General features: G+C 42.2%; 1 protein-coding gene across 4 annotated transcripts in view; it reads left to right on the top strand.

Moving 5' to 3' along the window:
• Positions 1–21115, top strand: part of LOC132378971 (microsomal triglyceride transfer protein large subunit-like) — a 104876-nt gene that overhangs the window by 47991 nt on the left and 35770 nt on the right. For all 4 annotated transcript variants that reach the window (XM_059946366.1, XM_059946368.1, XM_059946367.1 and 1 more), the window contains exons 8-9: positions 14531–14688; positions 17477–17645. In XM_059946366.1, the coding sequence (XP_059802349.1) occupies positions 14531–14688; positions 17477–17645 (327 nt within the window). The remainder of the gene's footprint in view (positions 1–14530; positions 14689–17476; positions 17646–21115) is intronic.

The following is a 21115-nucleotide window of genomic DNA, read 5'->3' as shown; positions in this document are numbered from 1 at the left end:
GATCCAGCACAGGACGAGGAATCTCCAGCACTGGGCTGGGCAAGGTACTCCTGGGCTGGGCGAGGCACATGGACTGGAAGAGGCCCCAGAACTGGATGAGGACACAAAGCTCAGACGGACAGGGAACACGGTACTCCAGAATGGACCCTGGACAAGGACCCAGAACCTTGGTCTTGGTTGGAACTAGGAACCTGGGTCTGACTCGGAACCAGAACCCGGATCTAGGCTAGGACAAGATGTGGCTATAGGTCGTGGCATGGCTACAGGACAGGACGAGAACACGAAGCCTTGACTAGGACTTGGGAGACTGGAAACACAGAGCCTTGGCTTGGGCAGGACAAAGGACTCTTGGGCTGGCAAGGCTTCAGGTGTAGGTTGCCAGCAGGGCCTCAGGCAAGGCTTTCAGAAGAAAGGGAAAGTTAGGTTGAAGTTATGCGGGCAGTGGGCTAAAAAGCCCTCTTGTGATTTTTGATCTCCTCACTTGAGATTCCGTTTCACGTGACCCTGCCACTTTGATCTGGCCCATGCCTTCATTAACCAGGTCCCACACTTGCCTTTGTTGAATCTTGCCCCTCTCGACATAGGATATCCGGTTTGAGGGGGTTTAGCAAGGGTTAATTGGGGTGTGCTTAGGGTTTGTGGGGCCGAAGCCAGGGCTAGTCAGGAAGTGCCTAGGGTTTGTGGGGGTGTGTGCCCCTTTTGGATTTTAGGATTAGGTCTGAGTGTAGGGTTGGTGGATGTACATGTTTGGCTGGCAGAGGTTAGGCTGCAGAGTTTGAAGTATGAGGTGCTATGCTGGCTTGGCTTGGTTTGGGTTAGGGTTACAGTCCAACAGTCTGAAGCTGAATCCCGAATCTATTTATGGGGCCAGCCCAAAACGACAATCAGGTGCATCAATTAAGACACACCCAGTGGAACCAGGGAAAACAGGAAAACCCAGAATAAGGATCGATTGGACCGGACCATGAACCGGAATGCGGATTTCACAGACCAGACCATTACAGACAACACCACTGTCATAGGCTGAATCAAAGGTGGTAACGGATCAGAATATAGTAGGGAGATTGAAAATCTGGCTGAGTGGTGCCACAACAACAAACTCTTACTCAATGTCAGCAAGATCCAGGAGCTGCTTTTTGATTTCAAGAGGAGGATACCAGGGGTCCAGAAGTCAGTCTTCATCAGGAGATCAGAGGTTGAGAGGGTCAGCAACTTTGAATTCTTCAGTGTTATCATTTCAGAGGATCTGTCTTGGGCCCAGCATATGAGTTCAATTACAAAGAAAGCATGGGAGCACCTCTACTTCCTTAGGAGTTTGCAAAGATTTGGCATGACATCTAAAACTTTGACATACTTTTAAAGATGTGTAGTGGAGATTATATTGACTGGCTGCATCGCAGCCTGGTATGGAAACACCAATATCCTTGAATGGAAAGTCCTACAAAAGTAGTGGATATGGCTCAGTCCATCATGGGTAGAGTCCTCCCCACCATTGAAAACAGCGACACAGATTGTTGTCACAGAAAAGCAGCATTCATTATCAGGGACCCCCACCACCCACATCATGTTCTCTTCTTGCTGCTGCTGTCAGGAAGAAGGTACAGAAGCCTCAGAACTCACACCACCAGGTTCATGAATAGTTTTTACCCCTCAACCATCAGACTCTTTAATCAAAGGGGTTAGCTTCACTCAACTTCCCTTGCCCCATAACCTATGGTTGTACTTCCAATGACTTTTCATCTCATTGTTCTCAATAATTATTGCTTATTTTTAAAAATTATTATTGTTATTTTTTGCATTTGTACATTTTTATTGGTTGTTTGCCTACTGTTGCGGTCTTCTATTAAATCTATTTATGGTTTTTTGGATTTATTGAGTATGCCCATGTGAAAGTCAATCTCAGGGTTGTATATGGTGACACATGTATTTTGATAATAAATTTACTTTGAAATATTAACTTTGGACTCTGAAATGCAGAGATCATTGTCAAAGAATCTTAATCACCAAAATTGCACTAAGTGCCACAGAGAAATGCAATTAGAGTCATAGACCTAGAGTATTACAACATAAAATCAGGCCCTTTGCCCTCACTTTTTCCAAGCTGACCAAGTTGCCCATCTAAGCTAGTCCAATTTGCTCATATTTGGCCCATTGAGGGCAAAAAGGAACATGAGATGTCCTTTGTAAAGGACAGATTCTAGAGATACACTGAGAGTAACTAGAGAGAGAAGAGGTCCCATTAAGGATCATTGTAGTCTTCTGTGTGTGGAGCCATAGGGGATGGGTGACATCTTAAATAAATACTTCTTATCTGTATTTACAGTGGAGAATCCAGAGAATTTGGGTAAGAGGACAGAGATGTCCTGAAACATTGATAATATGATAAAGGAGGTGTTGGCAATCTTGAGGTGCATTAACATAGAACATAGAAATCTACAGTACGCTACAGGCCATTCGGCCCACAATGTCATGCCAGCCATGTAACCTACTCCAGAAACTGCCTAGAATTTCCCTACTGCATTGCATTCTATTTTTCTAAGCTCCATGTACCATCTAAGAGTCTCTTGAAAGACCCTATTGTATCCGCTTCTACCACCATCGCTGCAGTGCATTCCACACACCCACCACTCTCTGTGTGAGAGATGTACCTCTGACATACCCCTTGTGCATAAAAGCCTGAGATATGACCAAGTGTATTCCTAAACGTTGTGGGAAGCAAAGGAAGAAATTGCTGGGGCCTAGCAGTGATTTTAGTAACTTCCTTAATCACAGTTGAAGTATCAATAGACTGGGAGGTGGCGAATATGCCTTTATTTAAGAAGGGCTGTAAGGAAACCCAGGGAATTATAGGGCGCTGAGCCTATTATCAGTAGTGGGTAAGTTATCAGAAAAGATTCTGAGAGACTGCATTATAAAATCATGTGGCTCATGATCTGGATAAATGTCTTTTTCCCAGGATGGGGTATCTAAAACCAGAGGATATAGATTTAAGGTGAGAAGGGAAGGGATCTAAAGGGCAGATATTTCCAGGAAGATGTCAAGTTTCAAGATTCAAGCTTCAAGGTTGCTTAATGTCATTTCCAGTCCACAAGTGTAAAGAACAAAATAATTGTTACTCCACAACTGATATATGGAACAAAGTGCCTGAACAAGTGATGGGGAAGCATAGCATTTAACAGGTACAAGGATAGAAAAGGTTTAAGAAGGGTATGAGCTAAAAGCAGGCAAGTGGGATTAGTTTAGTTGGGCACCCTGGTCAACATGGACAAGATGAACTGAAAGACCTGTTTACGTGCTATATAACTCCATGAATCTATGATTAGGTAAAAATTATATCAGTTGAAAATAATATCTTCTTTTGTAAAGTGCGCTAGTTGGTGGTCAGATGTACATCATTGTTTTTGCCAAAATTGAAATTGAATTATTTGTTAAAAAGTAGGACAAACTAAATAGTAATAAGCTTGGTCTCTCACGTGTCCTTGGATTCTTGTCAATGGTTCTGCCTTTGAGGTGAAACTGTGGTTAGAGGTTTACTGTATCTTCTGACTGAGAAGTGTTTATGCTCCTTCCTATTTGATCTACACTTTACAAGTAGCATGGCTCTATGTGCAGTTAATAAACTGAATCACAATTAGAACTTCATAACATTTTCAATTCCATTGTTTACATCCCTTTCCAGCCAGCTCTCAAAAACATTGATCAATGTGTTGAATTGTTTCTGATGCCGCATGAGAATGATTGTGCATATTTTCAAGCTTTCTTTCATCTCCATTCCACCCCACTTCGCCATAATGTTGTTATTGAATTTGATTGCTCATCAAGTTAAGATTGTCATTTTTGTCAAGACTGTAACTTCCCAAAAATATTAGAAGACATGAAATACAGGAAGAGAATCTAATTTTTAGGTGTTTCTATATCATTAGATTGTTGTTTTTAGTTCATACTGCTACCTATACTATTTACTTAGTTGAGGTAATGGTAAATGACGGCTCAACTACTGAAGATTATTTTGTGAATTTCTAATCAGGGTGAGGGACTTGTGCTACAGCTTTATAAAACTCTGGTTAGATCACGTCTGGACTATTAGGTAGACAGATAGACAGATACTTCACTGATCCCGAAGGAAATTACAGTGTCACAGTAGCATTACATGTGCATAGATATACAAATATTAGAAGAAAGTAGAAAGAATAAAATATAAGTTACCACAAACAGTCTAATAGGAGGGTGTCATCACTTCCCCAGATATAAGTTGACTGATTATAGAGCCTAATGACCGAGGGTAAAAATGACTTCATAGAGTGCTCCTAGACCATAAGACTATGAGACATAGGAGGAGAATTGGGTCATCATGGCTGATCATAGCCCTATACACCATATCCTTTGATGTCCTGATCAATCAGGAAAGGATCAGCTTCTGTCTTAAATATATGGACAGACTTGGAATCCACCACGGTCTGAGGCAGAGCATTCCACAGATTTACTACTCTCAGGCTAAAAGAATTCCTCCTTACTTCTGTTGCCCCTCAATTTTGAGGCTTTGCCCTCTAATTCTGGATATCCCAAACAGAGGAAACATCCTCTTTACATCCACCTTATCTAGTTCTTTTAACATTCGATAAGTTTCAATGAGATCCCCCTGCATTCTTCTAAATTCCAGTGAGTACAGACCCAAAACTGCCAAACACTCCTCATATGTTAACCACTTCATTCCCAGAATCATCCTCGTGAACTTCCTCTGGACTCTCTCCAATGACAACAAATTCATTCTGAGATATGAGGCCCAAAACCATTGATAATACACCAACTATGTCCTGACTAGTGTCTTATAAAGGCTCAGCATTATGTCCTTGCCTTTATATTCTATTCCCCTTGAAATAAATGCTAGCATTGCATTTGCCTTCTTTACCACAGACTCAATCTGTAAATTAACATTCTGGGAATCTTGCCCAAGGACTCCTAAGTCCCTCTGCACCTCTGATGTTTGAACCTTCTCCCCATTTAGATAAAAGTCCACACTATTGTTCCTTTTACCAAAATGCATTATTGTACATATTATTGTATATATATCGTAGCAGCATATATAGAATATAGTAGTAATGGTAAGACAATTGTTAGTGTGGAGGATAAGAGGGACCTTGGGATCCGAGTTCATAGGACACTCAAAGCTACAGTGCAGGTTGACTCTGTGGTTAAGAAAGCATACGGTGCATTGGCCTTCATCAATCATGAGATTGAGTTTAAGAGCTGAGAGGTAATGTTGCAGCCATATAGGACCCTGGTCAGACCCCACCTGGAGTACTGTGCTCAGTTCTGGTCACCTCATTACAGGAAGGATGTGGAAATCATAGAAAGGGTGCAGAGGAGATTTACAAGGATGTTGCCTAGATTGGGGAGCGTGCCTTATGAGAATAGGTTAAGGGAACTTGGCCATTTCTCCTTGGAGGGATGGAGGATGAGAGGTGACCTGATAGAGGTGTATAAGGTGATGAGAGGCGTTGATCGTGTGGATAGTCAGAGGCTTTTTCCCAGGGCTGAAATGGCTAGCACAAGAGGGCACAATTTTAAGGTGCTTGGCAGTAGGTACAGAGGAGGTGTCAGGGGTAAGTTTTTTAGGCAGAGCATGGTGAGTCAGTGGAAAGGGCTACCGGCAACAGTGGTGGAGGCGGATACGATAGGGTCTTTCAAGAGACTCCTGAACGGGTACATGGAACTCAGAAAAATAGAGGGCTATGGGTAACCCTAGGTAATTTCTAAGGTAAGGACATGTTTGGCACAACTTTGTGGGCCAAAGGGGCTGTATTGTGCTGTAGATTTGCTATGTTTTTTATGTCAAATTGATAAATTAGTCTGTTGGTTTATTATTGTCATGTACAGTAAAAAAAACTGTTTTGCATGTCACACAGATCATTTCTTCACATCAGTGCATTGAGGCAGTAACAAGGAAAACAATAACAGAATGCAGGAGAGAGTGTTACAGTTACAGAGAAATAGTCATGCAGGCAGGTAATGAAGTGCAGGGCCACAGTGAGGTGGATTGTGTGGTCAAGAGTCTATGCTTATTGTACTTGAGGAGCCTCCAATAATCTTCTAGTAGCAAAATGCAAACTTAGTCTGGTGGCAAGGCTTTTGTATCTTCTGCCAAACGAGAGGGAGAGCATCCAGAGGAATCTCACACAGGAGAATATACCTCATAAAGACACTGCTGAGAGTCAGGATTAAACCTGGGTCACTGGACCTGTGAGACAATGGCTTTATTTGATGCACACTGTGCTAGCCTTTGAGATCTGAGCAATCCATCCCATTGCTAGGTTAGGATGACTGGAAGGCTTGTGCTGTCGGCAGAACTGAGTTTTGGTAGGCAGTGTGGAGTAGGGAATTGTGAAACAGGGTAACTAGCAATGTTCGGATGGCTGGGTTGTGGGGAGGAGGAGTAATGGGAAATTGACAAAGTGGCTGTATTTGGATCGCAGGTGTGGAAGTTGAAAGCCGAGAGACTGAGCGGTGTTTAAATGTTAGGAGCAGAATAGAAAAGAGAAAATAACCTGGAGGCAGTAGGGGAGAGGGATTGTACATTGGCAGCATCGCAATCAGTGACTGAGAATACGGCAATTGTGGATTAAGGAAATCTGAGAGTGGAGGGTGGGAGCACCAGGGTCAGGAAAAACAACATCAAAATTGCGTCATTGGGCATCATCTTATCAGATGTGGAAGGTTAACTTGCAGTAAGTAGTGCTGAACTAAACACAAAAACATCAGAAATAGGAACAGCTGTACAAATGCTTGAGCTAGCTCCATCAAAATCAGGTTTAATGTCACTTGCATATGTTGTGAAATTTGTTGTTTTGCAGAATAAGAGAGCAATAAAAGAGAAAAAATAGTGAGGTAGTGTACATGGATTCATTGTTCATTCGGAAATCTGGTGGTGGAGAGGAAGAAGTAGTTCCTAAGATGTTGAGTGTATGACTTTAGGCTCTTGTACCTCCTCCTTAATGGTAGCAATGAGAAGAGAGCTTGCCCTGGGTGATTGGGGTCATTAAAAACATATACCCCATTTTGAGGCATCGTATTGTGAAGATGTCCTCAATGCTGGGGAGGATAGTGCCCATGATGGAGATGGCTGAGGTTGCAACTTTCTGAAGCTTTCTCCAATCTTGTGCCCTGGCCCCTCCATAGCAGGTGGTGATGCAACCAGTAAGAATGCTCTCCACAGTATATCTGAAGAAATTTGTTAGTCTTGGGTGGCATACCATGTCTCCTCGAGCTCTTATTGAAAAGCAGCTGCTGTTGTGCCTTTGCAATTACATCAAAATGCTGGGCCCAGGACAGAGTTTCAGAGGTGTTGACAATCAGGAAACTGAAACTGCTCACCTTTCAATGCCGGTCCCGCGACAAAGACCGTTCCCTCATCTTACCCTTCCTGAAGTCCTGATTTTCAATACGATCATGTCAGGTTCGACTATTGGAATCAACTTTACTTTTGTGCCAATTCCATATCACCCAGCATTTTTTTGTTAACCAAGAGATGGTAATTCAGGAAAAAAAATCAATTCTGGAGTATAAAACGTATTGTTAAATTTTGAGCTGTATTTAGGAATCATTTGTTTAAGACTTGTATATGTTAAAATGATTTAAGTCGTTGGCTAGTGGATAAAAATAAAAATAGGGAAAAGAAAACATTTTAAAAATAAGTGAGCAAAACACACAAAGTTGCTGGAGAACCTCAGTGGGTCAGGCAGCATCTATGGAGGGAAGTGGGCAGTCAACATTTTAGGTTGAGATCCTTTATCTGGACTGAATGTAAGTGTTAAGTTTCAGATGGATTGCAACACTCCAATGTTAGCGCAGAACTACAACTAACAGTGTCAGAGTGAATGCACCCTCGGGTTCTGAAGGAAGTAGCTGGAGAGATTGTGGAGGCATTCACAACGATCTTTCAAGAATCAATAGATTCTGGCATTGTACCAGATGACTGGAAAATTGCAAATGTTACTCCACTGTTTAAGAAGGGTGAGAAGCAGCAGAAAGGAAACTATAGACCTGTTAGCTTGACATCAGTGGTTGGGAAGTTGTTGGGATCGATTGTTAGGGATGAGATTATGGAATACCTGGAGGCACATGACAAGATAGGCCAAAGCCAGCATGGTTTCCTGAAAGGAAAATCCTGCCTGACTAACCCACTGCAATCCTTTGAGGAAATTACGAGCAGGGTAGACAAAGGAGATGTAGTAGACATGGTGCACTGGAATTTTCAGAAGGCCTTTGACAAGGTGCCACACATAAGGCTGCTTAGCAAGTTAGGAACCCATGGAATTACAGGGAAATTACTCTGGCTGGCTGTTGGCTACAGTGGAGTTCCACAAGGGTCAGTGTTGGGACTGCTGCTTTTTACGATGTATGTCAACGATTTGGACTGTGCGATTAATGAATTTGTGGCTAAATTTGCTGATGATACAAAGATAGGTGGAGGAGCGGATAGTGTTGAGGAAACAAGGAGCCTGCAGAGAGACCTAGATAGTTTAGTGGAATAGGCAAGGAAGTGGCAAATGAAATACAATGTTGGAAAGTGTATGGTCATGCACATTGGTGGAAGAAATAAATGGGCAGACTTTTATTTAGATGGGGAGAGAAGTCAAAATGCAGAGATGCAAAGGGACTTGGGAGTCCTTGTGCAGGATACCCTACAGGTTAACCTTCAGGTTGAGTCAGTGGTGAAGAAGGCAAATGCAATGTTGGCATTTCTTTCTAGAGGCATAGAATATAAGAGCATGTGATGTTGAGGCTCTTTAAGGCACTCGTGAGACCACACGGAGTACTGTGTGCAGTTTTTGGCTCCTTATTTTAAAAAGAATATGCTGGCATTGGAAAGGTTTCAGAGAAGATTCACGAGAATGATTCCAGAAATGAAAAGGTTACTGTATGAGGAACATCTGGCAGCTCTTGGGCTGTATTCCATGGAATGCAGGAGAATGAGGGGAGAATCTCATAGAAACATTCCAAATGTTAAAAGACCTGGCGGATTAGATGTGGCAAAGTTATTTCCCATGGTAGGGGAGTCTAGGACAAGAGGGCATGATTTCAGGATAGAAGGATGTCCATTTAGAACAGAGATGCAGAGAAATTACTTTAGTCAGAGGGTGGTAAATCTGTGGACTTTGTTGCCATGAGAGGCTATGGAGGCCAAGTCATTAGGTGCATTAAGGCAGAGATAGATAGGTTCTTGCTTAGCCAGGGCGTCAAAGCGTATGGAGAGAAGGCAGGGGAATGGGGATGACTGGAAGATTTGGATCAGCCCGTGATTGAATAGTGGAGCAGACTCAATGGGCTAAATGGCCTACATCTGCTCCTATATCTTATGGTCTTATGAAATGAAAGAGGAATACAGCATTTTTTGTTATTTCTAAACACATACAGGGTTCTACTTATATTTATATATCTAAAGATAATTCTACAAGACTGAACTTGTAGCTTTGAATCTTCTGAGCACACAGTGCAGATTATGTTGTAACAAAGTAGACAGATTGGCTCTCAAGTCAGGATCACAGACGACACCTGAACTAAAATTGCTTATCCATGCATTTAATAATTTTGTGCATCGTTCTGCAAGAGAGCTGGAAACAAAAGTAAAATTTTCTTGCATTTTTTGTGTTTAGTTACACTTCCCTTGCTGGAGTGTATGGCAATAGATCATAGGCGCTGGGGGCATCAAGGCAACTGCAGGGACCACGTGGGAATTGCTTTAAGAAGTGCTCAACACACAAGACCTTATCTACACAGACTTGTACTCATAGTTAATGTTCTCTAAGCGTGCACTTCACTAAGATAGCACTGATGAAGATCTGGGACCTCCTGGAAACTCAAATGCAGCTTTATGTATTCAACGGAACAGCTGTCAGTTGAAGTCAAGGTCATTATCAGTCTCAGCTTTCAAGCCTGAGATCATTCCAGACCACTGCCATTGATCTATGCCATATCTCACAAGTTTCCTGTGCAGTGCTGTATCAGGAAGGTCATCCAAACTCTAAATTCAAGGAGAGATGACAGCATCTAGTTTTCTCTGAGTCTACAGAAACAGGCGGTTTGAGCACAAGGATTTATTATCACTGCAGACGTGCATTAAGTGCACATATTCACACGCTAGACCTTGTTAGCCCTTACAGAGACTTCCTTAGCAACCAGCTCGAGCAAGCATTCCGGATTGGCTCCTTGGCAGCTACAATAAGAACAGTGATTCAGTTAGAACTTTAATTTCCCTCTCCCATCTTCGTAGCTGCCGTACGTAAAATCAAAGCTGCTTGAGTTTTTTTGCATTATGCGGATCTCTTTAAAGACTGGCTCCTGTAGCGGTGAAACTAAACGTTTTTCCTATGGATCCATATAGTAGCTCAACCTGAAACTGGCACTGTACAAGGGGGAACCTGAGAATTTCAAACAGAGCAGTGTTGTCATGTGAACCTCAAAAGAATTTCAGGATTCTGGTTCCTTAGTGTTATACGTGCATCAGCTGGGGATGACTAAAAATTCCTCAGTTGTTGAGATTTAATGAAAAAAAAATCTATATTCCCTGAAAGTTAGATGCTTGACAGGTGATTTTTAGAACATAGAGTTTTTAACATAGAATGCTACAGGCCCTTCAGCCCACAATGTTGTGCCAACCTTTTTACCTGTTCAGTCAAACCCTTCCCTCATATGTAGCCCTCTATTTTTCTGTCATCCATGTGCCAATCTAAGAGTTTATCATATGTCCCTTATATATTTGCCTCTACCACCACCACTCTCTCTGAGAAAAATTTACCTCTGACTTCCCCATACTCTCTTCCAGTCACCTTAAAATATGCCCCTAGTTATGTCTGGGCTGGGAAAAAAAGTTCTAACTATCCACTCAGTCTGTGGCTATCATCATATTTTGTAGCCTCCGTCGGTCATGGTCGACCATGGGTACTGCGCCTCTGGGAGTCACTGGTTTGTCGAGCAGCGTCGACCGTGGTTATTGAGGCTGATCCTGGAGCGGTAGGCCCTGCCACAGTTGCTGCATGTGTAGGACGTTGTGGAATTGTTGTCCGCTGTCTGCTGTGCTCTCCGTTTAGCTCTCCGCTCCTCAAACTGACTCAGGATCACTCTTTTGCCTTGCTCTAGGTGTTGCTGAAGAGTCCCTCTCCATTTATTGCGGTCATCTGCTGTATCCTCCCAGCACTCTGTGTTGATTTTTAAGGCTTTCATGTCACGCTCGCAGAGGTCCTTGAAGCGAAGCTGGGGTCTACCAAAGTTCCTCTTGCCTATTGCTTGTTCTCCATAGAGAATGTCCTTCAGCAGTCTACTATCCTTCATACGACAGACGTGGCCCAGCCAGCACAGTCTGCATTTTCTTAAAAGCGTGAACATTGTGGGAAGTCCAGTGCGGGAGAGAACCTCAGAGACTGGGACTTTGTCTCTCCAGGTGAAGCCGAGGATGTGGCGAAGGCTGCGCATGTGAAAACTAATGAGTTTCCTCTCCTGTTTGGAGTAGATGGTCCAAGTCTTGCTACCATACAGCAGGGTGCTGATAACACATGCATTGTACAAGGCAGTCTTGGTCTTTGTAACGAGTTTAGGATTCTCCCAGACTCGTGAGGAGAGTCGAACGAGGATCAATGTTGCCTTGCCGATACGCCTATTGATTTCAGCCTCGAGGGAGAGAGTGTCGCTAATGGTGGACCACTTCTAGATCATAACTTTCGATGGTAATGACTGGTGTCTCCACTACATTCTGGGCAAGGACATTTGTTTTCTTTAGGCTGATGGTAAGCCTGAAGTCCTTGCATGCCTTAGAGAAGCGGTCCATGAGAGTTTGTAGTTGCTGTTTGGTGTGTGAGGGAATAGCAGCGTCATTGGCAGAAAGCATGTCATGTATTAAGATCTTTTGCACATTTGTTCTTGCTCTCAGGTACGCAGGGTTGAACAGCCGCCCATCAGACCTGGGGTGCATGTAGATGCCTTCTGTTGATGTCCCAAATGTGTGTTTCAATAGCAGAGAGAAGATGCTGAATAACATTGGGGCCAACACACATCCTTGTTTGACTCCACTACGAATAGCGAAGGGTTCTGATGAGCTGCCATCATACTGAACAGTAGCCCTCATGTCGTCGTGGAATGACTTGATGATACTTTGGAGAACCTGAAAGAGCCCATCCCTGCTGACATGGTCAGATGCTTTGGTTAAGTCGATGAAAGCAACATAGAGGGGTTTCTGTTGTTCCCTGCACTTCTTCTGGAGCTGACGGAGTGAGAAAATCATGTCAACAGTTGACCTCCTTGCGCGAAAACCACATTGGGTCTCAGGGTAGACTCGTTCTGCCGGAATTTGTAGACGTGCCAGAGCTACATGAGCAAAGACTTTGCTGACAATACTCTGGAGGGAGATACCCCTGTAGTTGTTGCAGTTGCTCCTATCACCCTTGTTCTTGTACAAAGTGACAATTTTGGAGTCGCGCATATCCTGTGGTATGGCTCTTTCCTTCCAGCACTGACGGAGGACCTTGTGTAAAGGTTGGAGGAGTGAGATCTTGTAGTGTTTGATCAGGTCTGGAGGAATCCCATCATTGCCAGGAGCTTTCCCTGGTGCCAGACGTCAATTGCCTTGCTGAGGTCCTCAATGTCCATCATCATATACATCTCTAGGAAATCAATCCCCGAGATCAGCAAGTTCTGGGATCTTATGGGCATGTGGGCTGCAGGCACAAGTTTGGTCAGCAAGTCCTGATGTTAGACTCCAGTGATCTCCAAAGGACATTGGGTCAGCTGGTGCTGAGGACAAAGACCAGCCATCCCTGTGGTCCATGACTGAAGTGAGTGAGCCCCAAGGACGAGAGCCGGTGATCCCAACGTTGGCAAGACCTAAGATCAGAGGTCCATACAGGGCAAGTCCAGATGCCTGAGTTCAGTTGGCAGGTCCGGTTGTTGGACTTCCATGATCCCAGAAGACGGAGGTCAGGTTGGCAGGCAGGTACTGAGGACGAAGATCTGCAGTCCCCAAGGGCAAGGATCATGATTGGTGGGCCCCAAGGATAAGGGCTAGTGAGAGTATGGAGAGTAGGAAGGAGTTTTGTTGTGTGTGTCTTCAAAAGTCTACCTACATCTGGCTGCTGTTTATTGATCACAGCTCAACGTTAAACAACATCATACCCTCAGTACTAAACAACATTTCAAAACCTGGGCCTCTGTACCTCCCTCTTCAACTGGATCCTTGACTTCCTCAGCGGGAGACCACCATCAGTCCAGATTGGAAATAATATCTCCTCCTCGCTGACAGTCAACACTGGCACACCTTAAGAATGCACTACTCTGTCTCTAGACTCATGACTGTGGCTAGGCATAACTCAAACGCCATCTATAAATTTGCCAAGGATGCCAACTGCTGTTGGCAGAATCTCAGATGACAATAAGTCATCAGGAGAGAGAGAGAGAGATGGGGCTAGTTGACTAATTGAGTGGTGTTGCAATAACTTTGCACTCAACGTCATTAAGACGAAGAAAATTATTGTAGATTTCAGGAGGGGGCAGACAGGAGAAAATGTAATAGTTCTCATCGAAGGATCTGCAGTGGAAAGGGTAAGCAGCTTCAAGTTCCTGTGTGTCAACATCTCTGAAAATCTAACCCGGGCCCAACATATTGATGCAATTACAAAGAAGGCACGCCAATGACTATACTTCACTGGGAGTTTGAGCAGATTTCATAATTCATCAAAGCATCCAGCAAGATTCCATAGATGTACTGTGGACATCATTCTGACTAGTTGCAACACTGTCTGCCAGTGCACAGGATCGGAAAAAACTGCAGAGGCTTACAAACTCGGCCAGCAGCATCATCAAGAATATTCTCAATAGATGCCGCAAGAAGGCAGCATCCATCATTAAGGACCTTCACCATCCAGGATATGTCCATTTCTCATTGCTACCATCAGGAGCCTAAAAACATACACTTACTGTTTTGGGAACAGCTTTTCCTCTCCACCATCAAACTTCTGAATAGACCATGAAACCCATGATCAATTTTTGATCTAATTACTTTTTTATATATATTTCTTATTGTAACACAGTATTTTAAATATATATTTCTCTGTACTGCTGCAAAAAAAACAAATTTTCTGACATATGTCAGTGATAATAAACCTGATTCTGTATGTTGCTAATGTGTTGTTCTCCTGAACGTTGTGGGCATGTTATGTTGGCACTGGAAGTATGGAAACAGTTGCGGACTACCCAGGCACATTCTCAGATTGTGTTAGCTGTTAACGCATGTATGTTTCATTATGTATGATGAATGAATGTTATTTAATCTAATCTAATTTATGTTTATGATTTTCTTGTGATGCTGCTTATATGATACTACATGCTTGTGTTGTAGATGGAAATAAGTTTTTTATTGCATACACGTTTTTGTGCATATGACAATAAACTTGACTTTGATGAAGTTCTGTAGACTCCTTAAGTTGAATTCCGGTGAAGCATAGGATGGAATCCACAATTTAACATCACATTGTTTTTCTTTTAGGCAAATGGCTACTTGAACAGTCTCAATGAAAAAGACAGTGTGCAAAATCTTTCTAAGGTATCTGCAGCAAAAGTTTTTCTGGCTTTTGTTCATCTACTTAGAGAAGAAAAGAAGGAAGTGATTCTGGATTTTCTGAAGAAGGCAGCTGAAAATGAGATGTGAGTCCATGGCATATGTTCCTTCTGCTATTCTAAATGTACATTGGTGTAAGATTCTATAAAATACTATTTGGGAGATAAAGACCTTATTACTGGTCTGAAATATTCCTGTTCTTTCGTAAGCCTCTTTGTTAGGTCAGGACTTTATTTTGTACATAAGAAATCTCTCAGGAGTTGCAAGAGAAGTTCAGCTGTGATGCTAAGGGATAAAATGTTTTGTATAACAATAACAATAACCATATAACAATTACAGCACGGAAACAGGCCATCTCGGCTCTTCTAGTTCATGCCGAACACTTACTCTCACCTAGTCCCACTGACCTGCACTCAGCCTATAACCCTCCATTCCTTTCCTGTCCATATACATATTCAATTTTACTTTAAATGACAATATCGAACCTGCCTCTACCACTTCTACTGGAAGCTCGTTCCATTACAGCTACCACTCTCTGAGTAAAGAAGTTCCCCCTCATGTTACCCCTAAACTTTTGCCCCTTAAAGAAAATATAAAGAAATATAAATAACATAATATACATATAAATAAATATAAAGAAAATAAATCTTGGCGACCTTGTTAGAACATACATTCACATGTAATCAACCTTCAGCCAATTAAACAAAAAAGAAGATGTAGAAATATGAAATTTAAACAAAATTATGAAAAAAAACATTGAAAGGGAGGGACATAGAGAGAGAGGGGGAGGGAGAGATCTTTTGACTGCAGGAAAAAATGATGAGAAGAATGAGTCAGTAATAGAAAGGAGAGCTTGCATGATATGGTGACGTAGTGAGTTGATAATAACTAGGAGAAAACACGTTGGTTAATAGAAGATTGTAATAGAATAGCAGAGAAAAGGGAAATTGGAAGGAATTAGTTAAATAAGTCAGATTATCAATGATCAGTCCCTTATTCAAATAAAAAAGAAATTAAAGCAATTGTTGTACATAAAGCTGAGGTGTCAAATTAGAATGGTGTCATCTTATGTTTCAATCTATAATCATAGTGTAGTGACTATTGTTTCTACAAGGCATGTAAGGCTCTTAATAAAGAAACAATTATTGAGAAAGCTGGACTTTTATTTTTACTTATAATTTTTGCACAGTGTCAGAGGATGAAGAGGTTCCCAACCTCAGTGATGTGTGTAGTGATATATTCAATGCTGACTGAGAATTTATCTCTACTTCTTTTGAATGGAATTGTGGGGATTGACCTAAAACTCATGACAGAACAGATCTGCTGTGAAGTTGTGCCATGCAGAAGGGAGGGAGAAAGGAGCAGGTGGAGGTAGAAGAGAAGCACAGGATTAACAATGAGGAAGTGGAATAGAGAGCAAGGGAAGGGCAATGAGGAGAATGCATGCAACATTTGAGTGGGTCTCCAAAACTGGCGATATTCCTTCAAGCAAATATGAAGGTGTTGTGCATGATAAAATGGACTTTAAATAACAAAAACCTCACACGAAAACCTTCATGTTCTCATCCTTTTGCTTAAAGAAGAGATATCAAGAAATTGTGAAGGGGTGCTGTTGGTGGGCAATGCAATGGGATTGACGAGTGGCAAAGGCCCAGGCAGACAGATGATCTTGTTGAGGAAACATAGGCAGCAAAAAGAAGATTACCAAGAAGATCTGAGGGAGAAGTTGGTGATAAGGTAGAAAACAAGGAGGAATGACAAAAATTTAATGAAGAATCTACCTGGAGAAAGACTGATGGTTGTATTCAGCAGCAGGATCCCACGTAATTTGTGGTCCTTTAACTAACTCCATACAGTCATCTGGTTCACTTCTGCTTCATAATTAAAGACTCACTTATTGTACTCAATACAGTTCAGTGCAAGTAATATATAGTGATTATATTTTCAAGAATCCATCTTGTGGCAAAGTAAATAATGGTATGACATAGTTGAACTTATAGGCCATTTTCTTTCTGAAAATCTTCATGACTTCTCCAAAAGGGACACTGAGTTTTCATGTATCTCTGCACAAACTTTGGGTCCGATCCCCTTGCTTCCAGCCAGTTTGTGAGTCATTTATCATTGGGTAAAACCATTTGTTGGAAAACACAAATGGCGGATGTTCAAATTTACAACTACTGAAACTGTGGTGCGGCACATAAAGAACATTGGTAACAAACAATCTGGCAGAGGAATTCACAGTTTAGGTCAAAGCTCGGCATCAGGTCATGATGGCCTCTCATTTTCTTATTAATATTCTGGCCATAAGGAGGAATTTCTTTAGGCAGAGGGTTGTGAATCTGTGGAATTCATTGCCATGGGTGGCTGTGGAGGCCAATTCATTGGCTATGTGTAAAGTGGAGGTTGATAGGTTCTTGATTTAGTAAGGGTGTCAAAGGTTATGGGGAGAAGTCAGGAGAATGGTGTTGAGGGGGAAAATAAGTCAGCCATGAGCAAATGGTAGAGCAGAATCAATGGGCCAACTGCCCAAATTCTGATCCTGTGTCTTATTGTGTTATGGTCTCATCTCACCTCCACTCTCAGTCCAGGTGCAGAATTTCAACCCAAAATGTCGACATTTCCTTTTCTCACACAGATGCTGCTCAGCCCACTGAGTTCCTCCAGCAGATCATTTGTTGTTTCAGATCCTTGCCTCTGCAGTCTCTTGCATCCCTACTTAAGCCTGTTGGACTCTGTAATCTTCATAAAATTTCAGCTCTTGAGATAGTTTCTTGCTTGAGAATGAAACACGACTGAAGGTTTTCCAGAAAATTTCAATCCCAGTGACTACATTTCTACAAATGAAGGTTTCTTACCATTTTTGATGTGTTTTAGCTCCTTTCTGATAGACTCAGCAACTGCAGCACAGACGGAATCATCCCTGAGTGCACTCTCGGAATATCTGGACTTCACCAAAGAGGAAAAGGTTCCTCAAATGCAGACATTTGTGCATGCTGCCGCTTTGTCTTCTCACCCATCTAAAGAGCTTTTAAATACATTGCTGGTACGTATGTGTGCATTACAGGATCAGATGCTTGGGTGGTCCATGTTACTGAGTAGGCAATTTGAGTGAGCCCAGTAATAAGAAATCAATATGCTTAAATAATTTTCTACTACTAAGCTACAGGAATAAAATCTTATGTTCCAGTAGCCAATAGAAGCTTGCTGCCTTAGGAGTGGAGAACCAGTAATTTTTCCTGAGAAGTAGACAATACATAAAGGCCAAAAGCTGAACCTGTTATCATAACTCAGGATCTGACTCTCATGAAGGTAGGCAGCATCTTCAATGCACCCATTGATTGAGGAAAACGGTGTTTGAAGATTAATAACCATGGTAAAACAAACCACGGTCTGTCATTTCACTGCATTCCTGTATGCTTCTGAAACATGGACTAACTGCAGTAGAGTACTGGAAATATGCCATAAAAACTGTTTTGGCACAATGTTCTCAATCTACTGAAAGGATAAACAAACGAATATCAGTGTTCTCTCCCAGGCTCTAATTACCTTCAGTCTGCTCCATTGTACTGGCCTTGCCATTCTCAGAACTAACATCAGAAACCGGCCACAAGCCATTGAGGGAAAAGATTCCAAATCAAATGGAGGAGAAGCTTTAACACTTGTTGAAATCCTCCTTAACGAAACATAAATTTTCCCTTACTCCCTGAAATCACTGCTCAGAATAGAGGATAAGCATTTGAAAACCTCGAGGCCAAACAATAAGACCGTAAGATATAGGTGCAGACTTGGGTCATTGGGCACATTGAATCTGCTCCGTCGTTCCATCATGGTTGGTTTATTACCCCACTCAACTGCATTCTTCTGCCTTCTCCCTGTAACCTTTGATGCCTTGACTATCTAAAATTTATCAACCTCCGCTTCAAACACGCCCAATGGCTTCCACAAATGTCTGTGGCAATGAATTCATCAAATTCTCCACCCTCTGGCAAAAGAAATTTCTCCTCATCTAAAAGGACATCCATCTTTTCTGAGGCTGTGCCCTCTGGTCCTGGACTCACCCACTATAGAAAATCATCTTCTCCACATCCACTCTATCTAGGCTTTCGATATTCGATAGGTAACAGTGAGAACCCATCCCCTCCCCACTCCCGTTCTTCTAAACTCCAGTGAGTGCAAGCCCAGAGCCATCAAATGCTCCTCCTACATTAACCCTTTTATTCCCTGAATCATCCTTGTGAATCTCCTCTGTACCCTCTCCAATGCCAGGATATCTTTTATTAGATAAAGGCTCAGATCTGCTCACAATACAATGCAGTCTGACCAATACTTTGTAAAGCCTGAGCTGAGGACTCCCAAGTCCTTTTGTACCACTCGCTTTTGAATTTGCTCCCCACTTGCAAAATAGTCTGTGCTTTTATTCCTTCTGCTGAAGTGCATAACCATACACTTCACTACACTACATTCCATCTGCCACTACAGTATACATTCTCCTAATCTGTCTGTGTCTTTAATGCAGATTCCCTGCTTCCTCATCCTACCAACCCCTCCACCTTTCTTTGTATCATTCACAAACTTAGCCATAAAACCATCAATTTCTTCATCCAAGTCATGAACACATGACATGAAAAGAAGTGGTCCCAATACCAACCCATGCAGAACACCACTAGTAACTGGCAGCCAAACAGAAAAGGCCCCCTTTATTCCCACTCTTTTTCTCCTGCTAGTGAGCCAATCTTCTATCCATACAAGTATCTTTCCTGCAATGCCATGAGTCCTTATCCTGGTAAGGAGTTTCATGAGCGACACCTTGTCAAAGGCCTTTTGAAAGTAAAGAACACGCATTGACTAACGTTAGTCTATCCTACCTATTATTTCCTCAAAGAATTCCAACAGATTTGTCAGGCAAGATTTCCCCTTAAGGAAGCCATGCTGACTTTGGGCTAGTTTACCATGTGCCATCGAGTATCCTGAAGTTTCATCATTGATAATAGACTCCAATATCTTCCCAACTATTGAAGTCAGGCCAACTGGCCAATAATTTCCATTTTTGCCTCCCTCCCTTCTTAAAGAGTGGATTGGTATTTGCAATTTCCAGTCCTCTGGAACCATTCCAGAAGCTAGTGATTTTTGGAAAATCATCACTAATGTCTCCACAATCTCTTCAGTGACCTCTTTCAGAACCTTCGAGTGTGGTCCACCTAGTCCAAATGACTTAACTACCTTCAGACCCTTCAGTTTCCCAAGCACCTTCTCCTTAGTAACAGCAATAACATTCACTTCTGCCCCTGATACTCTTGAATTCCTGACATACTGCTAATGTCTTCCATAGTGAAGACTGGCACAAAAATTATTCCACAGTTTCTTTACCCCTATTACAACTTCTCCAGCACCATTTTCCGGTGGTCCAGAATCTGCTCTGGTCTCTTTATATATCTTTACTCTTTATATATCTGAAAAATCTTTTGGTATCCTCTTTTATAATCTTGGCCAGCTTATATTTCATCTTTTCTCTCCTTACAGCATTTTTTGGTTCCCTTCTGTTGATTATTAAAAGTTTCCCTATCCTCGAATTTTCCATTATTTTTTCCTCTATTATATGTTCTCTCTTTTGTTTTTATTCTGTCTTTGACTTCCCTTGTCAGCCACGGCTGCCTCATCCTCCCTTTAGAATTCTCCTTATTCTTTGGGATTTATCTATCCTGTACCTTCTGAATTACTATTCAGAAAGGTGCCGGTAAACTGTGGCGAAATTCTGTGGGCTACAAACAATACTTCTAAATATACCTCTTTTGAATTACTCCTACTGCAATGTTGCAGCATGTAATTTCCCTTTAAATTGACCTAATGATCTACAGATTTCACAATCTTATGAAGGACTTGGCTCTCAAGAAAGCAGATAGAGCACCTTTAAGCAGATGAAGATTCATTGCCATGGCTGAGAACAAGGCAGAAGGAGGGGCTGGACTCCAAGCCAGGCTGAAACACAGTTGAATGAGACTGCCTCTATCCAGCATAATTTTAGCAAATATGCAGTCCCTGGAGAACAAAATTGAGGAACTCAGGGGAAAAAATTTCTGTGTCAGAGGGAAATGAAAGGTTGCTGTGTTCTATGTTTGACTGAGACGTGGCTTATTTCCAGCACAGCAGATACAACAATCAGACCCGAAGGCTTCTTGATTCACAGGATGGACTGAACTGCTGATATGGAAAATACAAAAGGTGGAGGTGTATATTTCAGGACAATCTCTGTGGTGCGCCGATGTGGCAGTTTTGTCGAACTTGTGTTCCCCCATTCTTGAACACTTAACAATCAAATGCCATTCATTCTTTTTACTTAGAGAGTTCTCATCCATGATCCCCAGCAGAGCTTACGTCCATTCTATTTTACTGAGGGAGTTCTTATCCGTGATCCCCACTGGAGTTTACATACTACAATCAAGTGATCGACTGTAATCAAGCACTTGAGATACTGCATAATGCCATGTCCAAACAAGAAGCAGTCCATCTCAACGC

The sequence above is a fragment of the Hypanus sabinus genome, chromosome 21 (assembly GCF_030144855.1).
Source record: "Hypanus sabinus isolate sHypSab1 chromosome 21, sHypSab1.hap1, whole genome shotgun sequence".
Classification (NCBI taxonomy): domain Eukaryota; kingdom Metazoa; phylum Chordata; class Chondrichthyes; order Myliobatiformes; family Dasyatidae; genus Hypanus; species Hypanus sabinus.
This window is presented reverse-complemented; position numbering and strand designations above follow the sequence as displayed.